The following is a 12,297-nucleotide window of genomic DNA, read 5'->3' as shown; positions in this document are numbered from 1 at the left end:
AATATCGCTTATTTGGCTAACATAGTCAACTTAAGTCTTTTTCTACTATAAATTATGGTGTCCCTTACAATTGAAAAGCTGCTTGCCGTACTGCTAATAAAAAGCCCGTGAGTATCCATTTCTGGAAGGGCAGAACACACACTGTACACATTCTCAGTAACAAGGCCTTAGAGCAAAGGGGTATTTCCAGAGGCTCTGCCACTTAAATGAAGAGCTGGAAGCAAGTGTGTGAGAAGTAGGTAGTTCAGCTGTGCATTTCCTGGCAAAGGACTAACTTGGGAAAGCGTATTGACCATGGAATAAGAAATATGCCAAACACAGCACTGCCCCATTAAGTCGAAGACCCATCACTTCTCATTCACCACAAGCAAGAAGGTCAGTGTCTGAACACCTCCCAGCAGTAAAGTCAGATGAGAAAGACTGCTGGATTTCTTACTCTCAGGGTAGTACGCCCCTGAGGATACCTGCTCTGATACTTTTCTGGCAAGCTGTCTTCTACAGACTTAATCACACCTGTCAGCAAATGTGCAAGTTCTACAAGCTCTCCCATCCCTACATCCATCAGGAAAAGATCTTGCACAGTCATTGCCAGCACAAGGAGAGAGAATTCCAGCTTAAGTAGAACACTGCTATTGCTAACGTACACAGCTGTTTCACCTGCCTTCCTGGACAATGATTTTGCATTCCAGTGCCACCAAAGTGCATTTCCTTCATTAAATGGAAAGTGCGCAACACAGTGAAAAAAAATCTCTTTTTGCATATTGGATGGGTCCTTTCACTTGAACAGAGTATCCGCTCAGTGGTGGAATTAGCCATTTCTTCAATAAGAAACATCTCCATGGAGTATATAATGAAAAGCCAAGCACACACGCATCTGAGGTATAAGTCAGCAGATATCAGCATAAAAGAAAGCGAGCAGCTTGGCTAAGAGGTTTAATTTTCTTAGCCTCAAGACAGGATAGCCTCCACTCCCTTTTGGAACCAGGAAAAAGCTGTACTTTACTGTCATCTACAGCTGATAGGAAAAGACATCTTTCTAAAGCAATATCCTAGGAAAAGGATCTCTGGAATGTAAAAGGCAGTTTAAATGAACGGAACTTGCAGTAATCTCAGCCTACATTCAACACAATTTTTACCTACACTAGCAGTTCTGCTTGGTCTAAGAAGCATGAGGAGAAGAAACTGCAGCGAAGGACCGCTTCAGCTGTGGGTCACTGACATGACTTTGGAGATTTTTGTGAAAAGGAAAGAAAAAAACAACACAGTTAATGGAGCTGCTGCTGCTACTTCCTTCAACGCTGAACTGCAACTTCTTAGTATGTATACATGTATATATGAAAGAGTCAGAGAAAACTTTGGCAAGCAGGACCAACAGGTGGCAGAACCGTGAGGGGAGCAGTTACGAGCCTGAAATACTTGTACCAGTGCTTATGAGGGCAAGGTGAGAAATTACATTCCCACTGATTACAGGCTTGGAATGAAGTGGTGAGCAGAAGGATTTGGGACTGCTGGATATAGCAGAGCCTTAATAAATCAGCAAGAGCAGACAAATTCCAGAACAATAGATTTGCTCCATAAAGATGGCAATTTTGAGGCTGGAGAAAAGTCTCAGGTGTCCTTTAGGCACCTGTAAAGCAGACAAAAGTGGATGTGAAAAAGCATCAGGTTTGTTTGTAACCATAAAGATCCATGAAGTCTCAAGATCAGCAGACTAGGATGCCCTAACTGGACACTTCAAAGACCGTGGTTCTCTGCGGAATAAAGCTCTCTAAAGTCATCATTTTGTCCTGTAATGACTGAGTGCTTCTAGACACTTGCCCTGTTCACGTACATTTCTCTAGTAGCCATTTCTGACTACTGTGAGATGAGACAGTGGACTATACAGACCTCTTGTCTGACCTAGTACCCTTGTTCATATGAATAATGTTATGGGAAACTCCTCACTTCTGGAAGAGACTATGACTTGATTGACTTGTTTAAGAAATACATTTGGCATCTACACTAATGTTCTTTATTAGGCTAGGAGATGCAGGATTTGCAAATACTATGTAGAAGGGTAAGGCTCTCTTAGGTAGCACAGACATTTAACATTTCTATCCGCTAGCAAGCTTGTTACTAGAAAGAACTAGTTTAAACACCGGTAACCTCAAAAAAAGTATGGAGAAAAACATTGAAAGACACAAATAATGAGCAGCAGGACTAAAATGAAGACAAATACTAGCTGCTAAAAATGAAAACAGCGGTAACAGCCTTGCTGATCAACGGTGACATATGGAAAATGTTAAAAAGAAAAGATTGAGGGTCAACTCAAGGAAAACTTGAAGGGATAAAAGCACCAAAGAAGAATTAAACTAGGAAGCACATGGTTATATGTAATGAAAGAAATCTGTGCACAAGCTGATTAGTAGATCTGTAAGAGTTCCTCCCTGGTAGACAGCAAGAGAAAGAAGTAGAGGTAGTCGACAACAACTGAAGACTGGAAGAAAAATTTCCAGTCTTCTAGCCATTTGGTGAAGAATACAAGGCGTAACATCTTTCCTACAAAATATTAAGGCAAAAACTCTTCATGGTCAAGCACCTGAGCAGTCTGCACAACCACGCCATAGATGCATATACAGACAAGCATTCAAAGAACAATTTAATCAAGATTATAAAGGCCAGCCAAACATCTAAGCCTAAATTTTTCAAAATTCTGACTACCGACATACTGACAGAATAAAAAAAAAAGAGGGGAGACAGATGCACATGTGAACACTCCTCAGTATTTTCCAGAGTTAAAAGGAGACGGTTTAAAGCAAGGAATGACCAAAGTTCTATGGTTTTGGCACGCTTACATTTTATCCTTATTCCATGTATTTTTTCACTGTAATTTTTTGAAGTTTGGCAATACAGGAAAAAGAGGAAAAACAATGTAATAATTTTTGGGTTTTTTAATCTCCTTTACTCCTGAATTTTTAGATAAACTGAAAAAAAATCACTCGAGTGCTTATTCTGTTCTTATTTCCCTTCCCCTGCTCTCCTATCTCCATGTTTTTACTGCAGAGCATGTAAAGTGAAAGTCGACATGTAAAAACAATTTTACATTAAAAAACATCTATATTTAATAAAATATTATTAAAAGAAGCACATACTGAAAGAAACAGGAATCCTGAGCATTCAGTTCTGGTACTATATATGTTAGTCTTGTTTGCAAAAACCACCATGCTTCAGGTTAAAGACAACAATAGTATTATTACTTATTTGTGTAATAATAATAAATACTAAGAGTCAATTTCAAGAGATAACTTCCTTCAGGAAGTCTTTTAGGTGGTACTTTCTGATTCATACTGCTACCAATTTTGAGTCATATTATGGCAGTGTTGAACCCGCCCTATGGGAATCTTTTCAATTTATTAGGAATTCTGAAGATCACATTAGAAAAACAGTAAATTGTCAAAACGTTAGCTGTATCTTATTAACATGAAAATACTTAAGGCAGCTTGTTTGGTATGTGTATCTTCTTTCAAATTTTATCTTTGCTTTGCAGTTCACTTAAGGGAATGTTACATGAATAGGAATGTGAAAAAATTACTTACTCTTACAAAAATCCCCTACTGAAAGAATCAATTATTCATAAAAAAGCCATACCTGAAGCATGGTATATTTCCACTTAATTATGTATTTTTCTGAATGTGTACATGAACCATCAAAAAAGCTGACACTTCTTTAGCAGTAAACAGTTGCTTTTGTTAGATTACCCCCGCCCTAAAAAAATGCGGATTTCCATGTTCAAAGATTATAATCAGTAAGCATCGTCATTATACTGCTTTGAAGTCTACCACGCAAAAAAATCCTGGCAAGGGTTTTGGCCCTCGTTTTTCATCTTTCACAATCAATTTCACAATACTCTGACAGTTCAAGGAATAACAATAAAAGTCATTCAGGTGTAATATACACCTCTGTTGAGGTATATGGTTGGTGGCTAGTCCTTTTCTAGCCATGTGAAACTACAGTACAGACCTACGGTAAAAATTTCATCTATACAGACCTAACTACAGAATTTCACAGTATATTTATATATACAGTAAGTGATGTGTGGATTCCATCAGAAGCACCCATATATTAATTTTACCAACACAATTGCTATCTCCAGATGTTAATTTTATTTATAACATGAGAGGCCTTTATAAGCTAAATGTACATTCACAAAAACAGACATGCACACACCTTTACATATGAATAATTACGTAAAACAGGGTCCCTTACTGTTTTCAGCTCTGCAAAAATACTGCAGTCATGAATTAAACATCACCTTGCAAAGTTCTCTGTTTTGTGCCTGCTCTGGCAAGGTTTCTGGGAACACTGATTAGAATCTGAATAGCTTTACATTACCTCCAACCTTAGGCCCACCAGCTGATCCTGGCTTTCTTGCACTGTTTGAAGGATTTCCTGGCTTTTTAGGTGCTGGAACCTTGAAGGCTGAAGCAGCTGATGATGGCCTATTTCCATCCACTGACTCTTCATCATCAAAGCTTTTGTCTAGAAAAGGATACATTAAATAAAAATACAACTATTAGAATGGATGTATATTTATTTCCTAATCAACTATTCTGCTTCACATTTCGTAGAAATTCACAAAATATATAAATAAACCCAAATATTTACCACTTTGTCCTCTGTCTCTGACCTAGGAATAAAACAACAATGAGAAATATACAGCATTTTCTACATGTTAAGTTCTTACAAAATATTATTTTGCCTTCATAATTAACCACTGTAAAACTGAACATAATAATGAATCCTACCCATTCATTCCCACAAAGGGAAAATATCTTTGCAGAGATTGAATATTTTTGCCCATTTCTGAGTATTTTCCCCACAGGAAAGCCCTTAATGTAATTTTTATCATTCCAGTCTACCAAAGACAAACGCTTCTCCCTTTTCTTCTTTTACTCATGCATGCATTTTCTGCTACACATCCTCCCACAATGTGTCTAACCAGCACTCCCTGTCTCTTTCCTTCCACCCAGATTTTTCAACTTACAATCACAGATCCTCTTGCAGATCAGCCGCCTCATTCCTCTGATAGCTCTTCAATCCCCTCACCCTAGGACAGACCCAGCACCTCACATGGCCACACGCAGTAAATTCTCAATACTAATCAAAGATTCTATCAAAAACTGCTCGCAAACACCCTAGATCCACCACTGAGATTTGTGCCGGCATCTTTCTCTCCCTTCCCCGCACTAGGTGCCGCACAACCAATGAGCTGCAAGGTGACATCATCTTCTGGGAGCCACCGCCAGAGGAAAAGGTGAAAATTCTCCATGCAAATAAATTCATTCCCACACACGTATTTGCCACTATTCCAATCCTTCATTAAAAAAATTAGACAGGCAGACAATACTCTGGGGTTTGCACTCCTCTTGCCTATAATTTCAGGTTTGTGTATTTTTAATCAAGAAAGAAATTAATCTCTAGTGACTAAATAGAATAGTGTCAATACAAAATATTTAGCCTTCAAAATAACCCCCAACATATTCCAACAGTATAACATAACGGTTTCTCAATCCACTTAGGGAAGAAGGATTTATCTATAAGCTTGAGCATGGAAAACGTATCAGCCTATGGCTCCTATAATAAATAAAATGGGCGAGGCTGAGACACAGCTGCACTACAGTAATGACAGACCAATTTAGCATATTACCTGCTCTAAAACCTGCCATTTCTACAAAAAATAAAATTAACTGCAAAGCTTTACCATCTCTGGAAAGGTGACTATTTACCCTTTGCTTATTCAGAACTTGCTTCCAGTGAAATGTCAACTATACTTAATAATATAGCCTCCCAAAGGAAGGCAGCTTTCATTAAAAGGGTAAAGCAAGGTTTTGTCCAACAGTATTTGCAGCACCATCAAACATCAGAACACCCCACATTTAACATGTCCGAGATCACTGCTGCTATGGTTAGTACATTTTTCTAGCATTAGCGAAAAGCTGTGTGTTGCACTAACAAATCTTTACAATTAAAGAAGAAACAAACCACCACAAGAAACATCTGGATGTACACTGCAATTTTCACTAACATTATTTCCTTCTCTCCTGCAAACACTGATTTTTAAGAGAATTTTGCTAAGAATAATCATGTTTGGATATGTAAACTCTCAGAATCGGGGAAAAGGCATCAGCCTCCCCCCCCACTATCCTGTGTGTTGCCATGGAAACAGCACTCCCGCTCAGCATACGGGCTGAGGCAGAATACATTTTGATTTCTGATGCTTATACTCTTAGTATCTTAAATAGAGACAGACATCAAGATTTTTGAACAGGGAAAACCTCTAATCCAAATGCCAGATTAAGTGTAATGAACTAAAGACTATAATAGAAATGTAAATAGTAATGGCTAATATCTAGGATACCTGCAGGTAATTACAGGTAATTTTAATATAGCATTAAGAAATATCTTGTAGATTTTTAAACAGCATGAAGAGAACAGCATTGACACACGAAAAATTGATTAAAAGTGAAAACACGCTTTTCAAACAAAAATGTTTTTGTTGCTGCATTTTTTTTAGTTTGATAACGAAACAGGCTAGACTTTCATGTTACTATCCAAAGCACTACAATGCAGCACTGATATGCAAATATTGCACAAGAAGCCTTTGAAAAAATAAAGTTATTTGCAGTATACTTTTAAAAATAGTAAGTGAGCATTTTGCTCATTTATGCAAAAACTCCTAATCAAGAAAAACCTAAACAACCCCAAACAACAGTTTACTTCGGGAACCAAAGGCTCAGATAAATTAATTTTATTCTTACCAAGCTATTCATTATGGAGTATTGAAGATGGAGAATTGTAGAAGTTACTGCTCAACCCCAAAATAGAATTTCAGAAAAATACAAAGGCAAACATTCCCAGCTACTGGTACGTTGTGCAAATTATAGGACAAAATATTAAACAACGGTCTTGGTAATACTGCCAAATTACTTTGCCTAGTTAAAGAATACTTTTTTTTCATGCATTTAAAACATTGTTAACAGTGGATTAAAAACCTACACTATTAAATATTTTCATACAGTTTCTTAGTCCACATAAAACCTAGCTTTTAAAATAAATTCTTTTTATTTTAAAATGCATAAGTATTTCTGAGAAATATAGAACTGATCTTAACCACTGATACATGGGCGTTCTTAACTGGACTTTTCATTATTTATGCTAAAATAAGTTAAAAACTAAAGTACAGTCACTAAAAGTGTTGCAAAATTATAGCACAGTACCATAATTGTGTAAAATTAACAGGTGAAAAGGATCTTTTTTAATTCTTTTAAGGCTAAAGTGATAATGCAGCTGCGTTTCTTTTGTTGTGGGTTTTTTTGGTTGTTTTTTGTTTTTTGTGTTTTTTTTTTTTTTTTTTTTTTTTTAAATAAACATGAGCAGGAAAACTTTGTACCGTCTTTTACGGAAACCAGAGGTTTTCTCCACCCTTTTGGGCCTTTACACTTTTATTTCCCTAGGCTCTATTAACAACATAACCCCAATTGATCTTTAGGGACATTCCATTTTCAGAAAGATGCTTAGCAGTATTTGTGAAGATCTGAAACCTGAAGTCTGCATTTATAGCAGTTAATGAAACAAAACCATTGTATTTGCTTCCAGTATAATCTGCTTTCCATGTGCTCTCACTCATGCAGAACAATACGCTTGTTTATATCTCTTATAAAAGCATTTCCATATACTCCAGCATACAGAATCCCAGCTCGAGGTATAACCGTTACTCCGCAGGGTATAATCAAGGTGCAGTTCTGCTCAATCCAGCTGAGCCAAACTTGTTTACTACGTGCCTTTGGTTAGCCAATGGACCAGGGCTGGAGCTCCTGACTGCCAACGTGCAGAGCGTGGTGACAGTTGTACTGTCAGTATCAAACTGACTTTAATGTTAGTTTCATGCAGCCTGCAAACAAAATCAATTTCTACAACAGAAGTCATAAAAGCCTAAATATAATTCATATTTCAAAACAAATCTATCTGAAGGATGCAAACACTTTTCCATTCTAGAATGGCTAGGTAATTTTCATTCTAGGTAATTTTAAAGGCCAAACACTTTCAGCATATCAAATTTTACGTATGCAAATACACCTGACAGCTGGGAAAGCACTATCCAAACAGCATTTTACAACAAAGCTCTAAGTTACTAAAAAACAGGAATAAAAGGCTGTATGAATTGCTAGCAATGTACAGAACATCTTAAATGAAAAACACAGTTAATGAAAGATACTGAAATTCAGTTAAATCTCTCAAAACTGTTCTTGTACCCAATATCTTAATTTTAAATCACAATGGGTAAGAGGAGTTTTGGAGGTAAGCACACCCCACAGAGAAGAGTGGAATCTAGTACTGCCAAAAGCTCCTGAAGAAACTTGATGAGCAGCAAATGTTCTCACTCTGGTACAAGTTCTCTTCCAGATGAACTACTTCAAAGCAGAAGAAAAAAAGAAAATTCAAGAAAAGGTTGTTCTTATATTTAGAAAGCTAGAAACACAAGATTCAACTTCCAAGCCTTAGAAGTTTTCTCTTCCAATAGAGGAAAGAGATCTGTACTGCAGAGGAGTGTTCTGCAGGTACTATGCAGCAAGTGAACTGGTATCAATGAACTGCTGTGCATTTCTACAAAACATTTCAGAGGACTCAAAGGAATATTTCTAGTAAAAAACCCACCAAACCAACCTGCATGACACAACAGACCCTAGAGATTACCACACTTTTGAAACTTGGGGTTTACCGAAGTTATTCTAAGATTAAATCCAGACACACCTGTTCAATTAGAAACACAGACCAAAACTCTGAACCATTGTAAAGGTTTAAATACTAAAATTCTTAAGAAACAAACTATGCGATTTGAACTAAAAATAACTAAAAGATACGTAGCATTACTCTTGGGGCCCAGATTAATGTAGTATCTGTTTTTTAAAGTATTCAGAGATATCAAAGGATAAACATTTACAATCAGGCTTGATATTCAAAGAACATTCTAGTACTCCCAATGCTAAAAACTTCTAAACAACCTATTTACTGTGATTTGGCTATAGGGCAATAAAGGTAATTACAGATGTAACCAGAGGCAAAGGAGAATCTAAAACTTTTCATATCCAGCAAGAAAAATACTTCATTTTTAAAGAAAGTTAAATTAAAATATATTTATTGTTACTGCAACTCAAGCCTTTACCTTAGCTGGTCTTAAGATTCATAAAATTAATGTGACATTTAATATCTGACCTTTTGTAAGTCACAGTCAGTAACAGAAGAAAGAAATACAGTATCATCTACACAGTTGTAGAAAGAGAAGATCTATATTCTACTCATGCTACTCAGAAGGAGCCAATCAGAAGTTAACTGATCTTAAAGCAGATCCCCAAGTAACACCACAGGGGGAAAAAAACCTGGATCCCCTGCAGATATGCTGAACTAATGCTGGCCTTAAAGGCAAATCTCGATACTGCATCAGTATCGACATCTTACATATCTAATACTACTAGGGTTGTAAATATCAACTTGCGCTATTTTACAGTAGATAGACAATAGTCAAACCAGAGAACACAGTATCTTTAATAAAACTACTTTTAAACTTTGACTTTTGTTAAAAACGTGCCCTTCCTATATCCATTTTCCTTTCAAGTAATGCTAACAGATACTAAATGTTTTTGAACTACTGCTAACAGTTCCTCTTCCACACCACAAACTGTTTATAATGACATGATTGCAAAATCGTGCCCAAGCAAAACAATGATGAGTAGATGAACTCCTCACATTTCCCAAGTCACTCCCACATCCTGCGCCTACCAAGACACCGACTGCCAGTCTCTCTTCAGTGATTTACAAACATAGACTGCATCAATTACTTCGAACATCTGGGACTGGATTGTTAGCTCAATTCCAGATGAACTGATGCAGCCTACAACAATTTCTGTCAAGCATGAAAATGAAGCCGTGAGCACTACAGATGCATCAGGTTAGTTGATCCTTCTAATCCATACTTCAAGCCAATGCCCCACATAATTTAGTGAGCACTTTATCCCTTACACATCAGGCATTCCATACATCCGGAGTCTGTTTGTCTTGACACAAAGGACAGGATTCCTTTGCCTAAGCACAGTCATTTAAAACCAGTTTAGACAGTCCTGGGTATCCTGTCTGGCTGCCAGCTGACATTCCTGAAGGGCACAGATCTTTTGCGGGTCTCCTGTCAGGCTTGTTTGCTCCATGTGGCTAGTGCAGATACCGCGAGGCACCTCAAATGGCACGTGATGCCTATGTCTGGGCAGCTGAATTGCACCTAAGATGCTTTAGATGTACCACAAAGGCATACTTCCTGGGCATTCTCCCTTTGCCACAGCAAGTAAAGGGATCTTGAACCATTAGGACACAAATTCTCATTCAAAAACAAAAATCTGCTTCCCACAATGCTGGAGCATGGTTCTTCAGAATACGAGAGAGTGTAGTGACAGAAATAACATGATGTCACTTACTGACAGATTTAACTTTACTCCATGGTACCTCCGTTTCTCTTTGCATTCCTGAAGGAGGCAACTGTACCAATGATTCAGTGCTGGTGAACAGTTCTCATGTTCTATGCAACATATTCTGATGTTCATCAGCAAAATCTCAAACCCTTACCAAGAGAGACTCCTTTTTCCACTGTAATCACACTAACGGGGGGGGGGGGGGGGAAGGATAAAAATGACAAAAGTAGCTAAATAATACAACTTAGTTCAAAAAAAAACCCTAATGTACTAAAGCCAACTGTGAAGCCAAACTTATGCCTTCACATGTTAGTTTTTCAGGTAGTTTAAGTGGACCTGGAGTGTCTTAAAAAATATAAGAAAGGCAGCAAGCATGGGGAGCACCAGTTAGTAACAGGAATGAGGCAAATATTTATCAGTTAAATTTATGCTGTTGATCCAATCTCAAATTCTGACAATGTTTCCCTAACTTTTCAACACGAGCCGAGTGCAGCTCTCCTACATTCCATCAAACAGCTACAGCACACTGAAAGAGGCTCAAGCCAGATGTGTTTTTTTTTGTTTGGTTTATTGGGTTTTTTTAAACAGAAATCTAAATGAATTGGGCAAAAGAGAAGAAGGAAAAAACAGAAAAAGTAGACTAGACCTGATAGAGACATTTAGAAAAGAAATATTTAGGAGTGGCAATGGCACTTCCCACAATAATTATTCACATTTCTTACAGGCCTATTCTAATGATAATAATTTATCCATTTCCCTCAATACTTTCATGAAGGAGTATGTTCAGAAAAGATTTAATTCAGAAAAAAATACAACATATGCCAGTAGTATTTTCCTGACCCGAGAAGTCTTACAGTTCACCTGGCTCAAAGACACAATTTAAATACAGGTTTCAAACAAAGCCGCAACAAGACAGAATAAGTTAACTGAGCTAATCTCCCTCCCAAGCAAAGCTTCATCTCAATTTCTAGTTCTGGAATATCTCCTTTAAACCTAAGTAAAAGTTATTTTCTCATTTTTTCCTACTAGAGTTGAAAACAGTTTCCACAAATCTTGCTATATTTTTTACCATTGTAGCCTCTATAAAATTATTTCCAATTACATTTGTTTTAAAAAAAAAATATAGCCTTTAGTCAGGTTGAAATTCTTAAAATTGGGCTTTCCTGTTATACATTTCCCAAATGCTACTCAGAGCAACTTACTGAAAACTGGAGATGCACTCAATATTACTGTACTTTAGAAATCATCAATTTCACTTTATTTACAGCTTTCCTCAGGCATGTTCCACAACCTCGTGAATCAACACCTAATAGTCTATAACCTTTTAGTAACCAAAGCACAATTTTATCAGTAAAGGGGGAAGAGAAAGATAGCCAGGGTCTCTGGAATTCATGACAAGGTAATATCTAAAATAGGATTCATGATCAAATAGCAAGATTTTTAAAAAGTACGTACTTACTGTTATTGGTCTTCAACATTTGTACTATGTTATTGCTTTAGGCCACACTGCACTATGCCCAGTGCTGAAATGTTAACAAGTCATGTTGTCTTTTGGGCAGGGGGAAGGAAAAAAGTGTAGAAAGGACACAGACGTGATTTGCAGAGGAAATTAAAGACTGATAATTTCTAACAATTTTAACGCATTATAGGTTGACTCAGTAGCTGTAACACAGAAACTGATGGGAATACTCCTCCTTTTTAGCATGAAGTAAAATATGTCTATCTCAGCACAGGTGTTTTACTCTCCTATGAAATGTTAGAAGTAGAGAAGGGCAGTAACTTCTGAAGCAATCAAGACCTC

At 37.1% G+C, this 12,297-nt stretch overlaps 1 protein-coding gene across 25 annotated transcripts in view; it reads right to left on the bottom strand.

Moving 5' to 3' along the window:
- The window catches only part of CLASP2 (cytoplasmic linker associated protein 2), a 153,004-nt gene that overhangs the window by 90,415 nt on the left and 50,292 nt on the right, over positions 1 to 12,297 (bottom strand). For all 25 annotated transcript variants that reach the window (XR_012672581.1, XM_075143120.1, XM_075143125.1 and 22 more), the window contains one exon: positions 4,372 to 4,518. Coding sequence is in view for 24 of the 25 variants with exons in the window: in XM_075143120.1 (XP_074999221.1) it covers positions 4,372 to 4,518 (147 nt within the window). In the remaining variant the exon portion in view is untranslated. The remainder of the gene's footprint in view (positions 1 to 4,371; positions 4,519 to 12,297) is intronic.

The sequence above is a fragment of the Calonectris borealis genome, chromosome 2 (assembly GCF_964195595.1).
Source record: "Calonectris borealis chromosome 2, bCalBor7.hap1.2, whole genome shotgun sequence".
NCBI lineage: Eukaryota > Metazoa > Chordata > Aves > Procellariiformes > Procellariidae > Calonectris > Calonectris borealis.
This window is presented reverse-complemented; position numbering and strand designations above follow the sequence as displayed.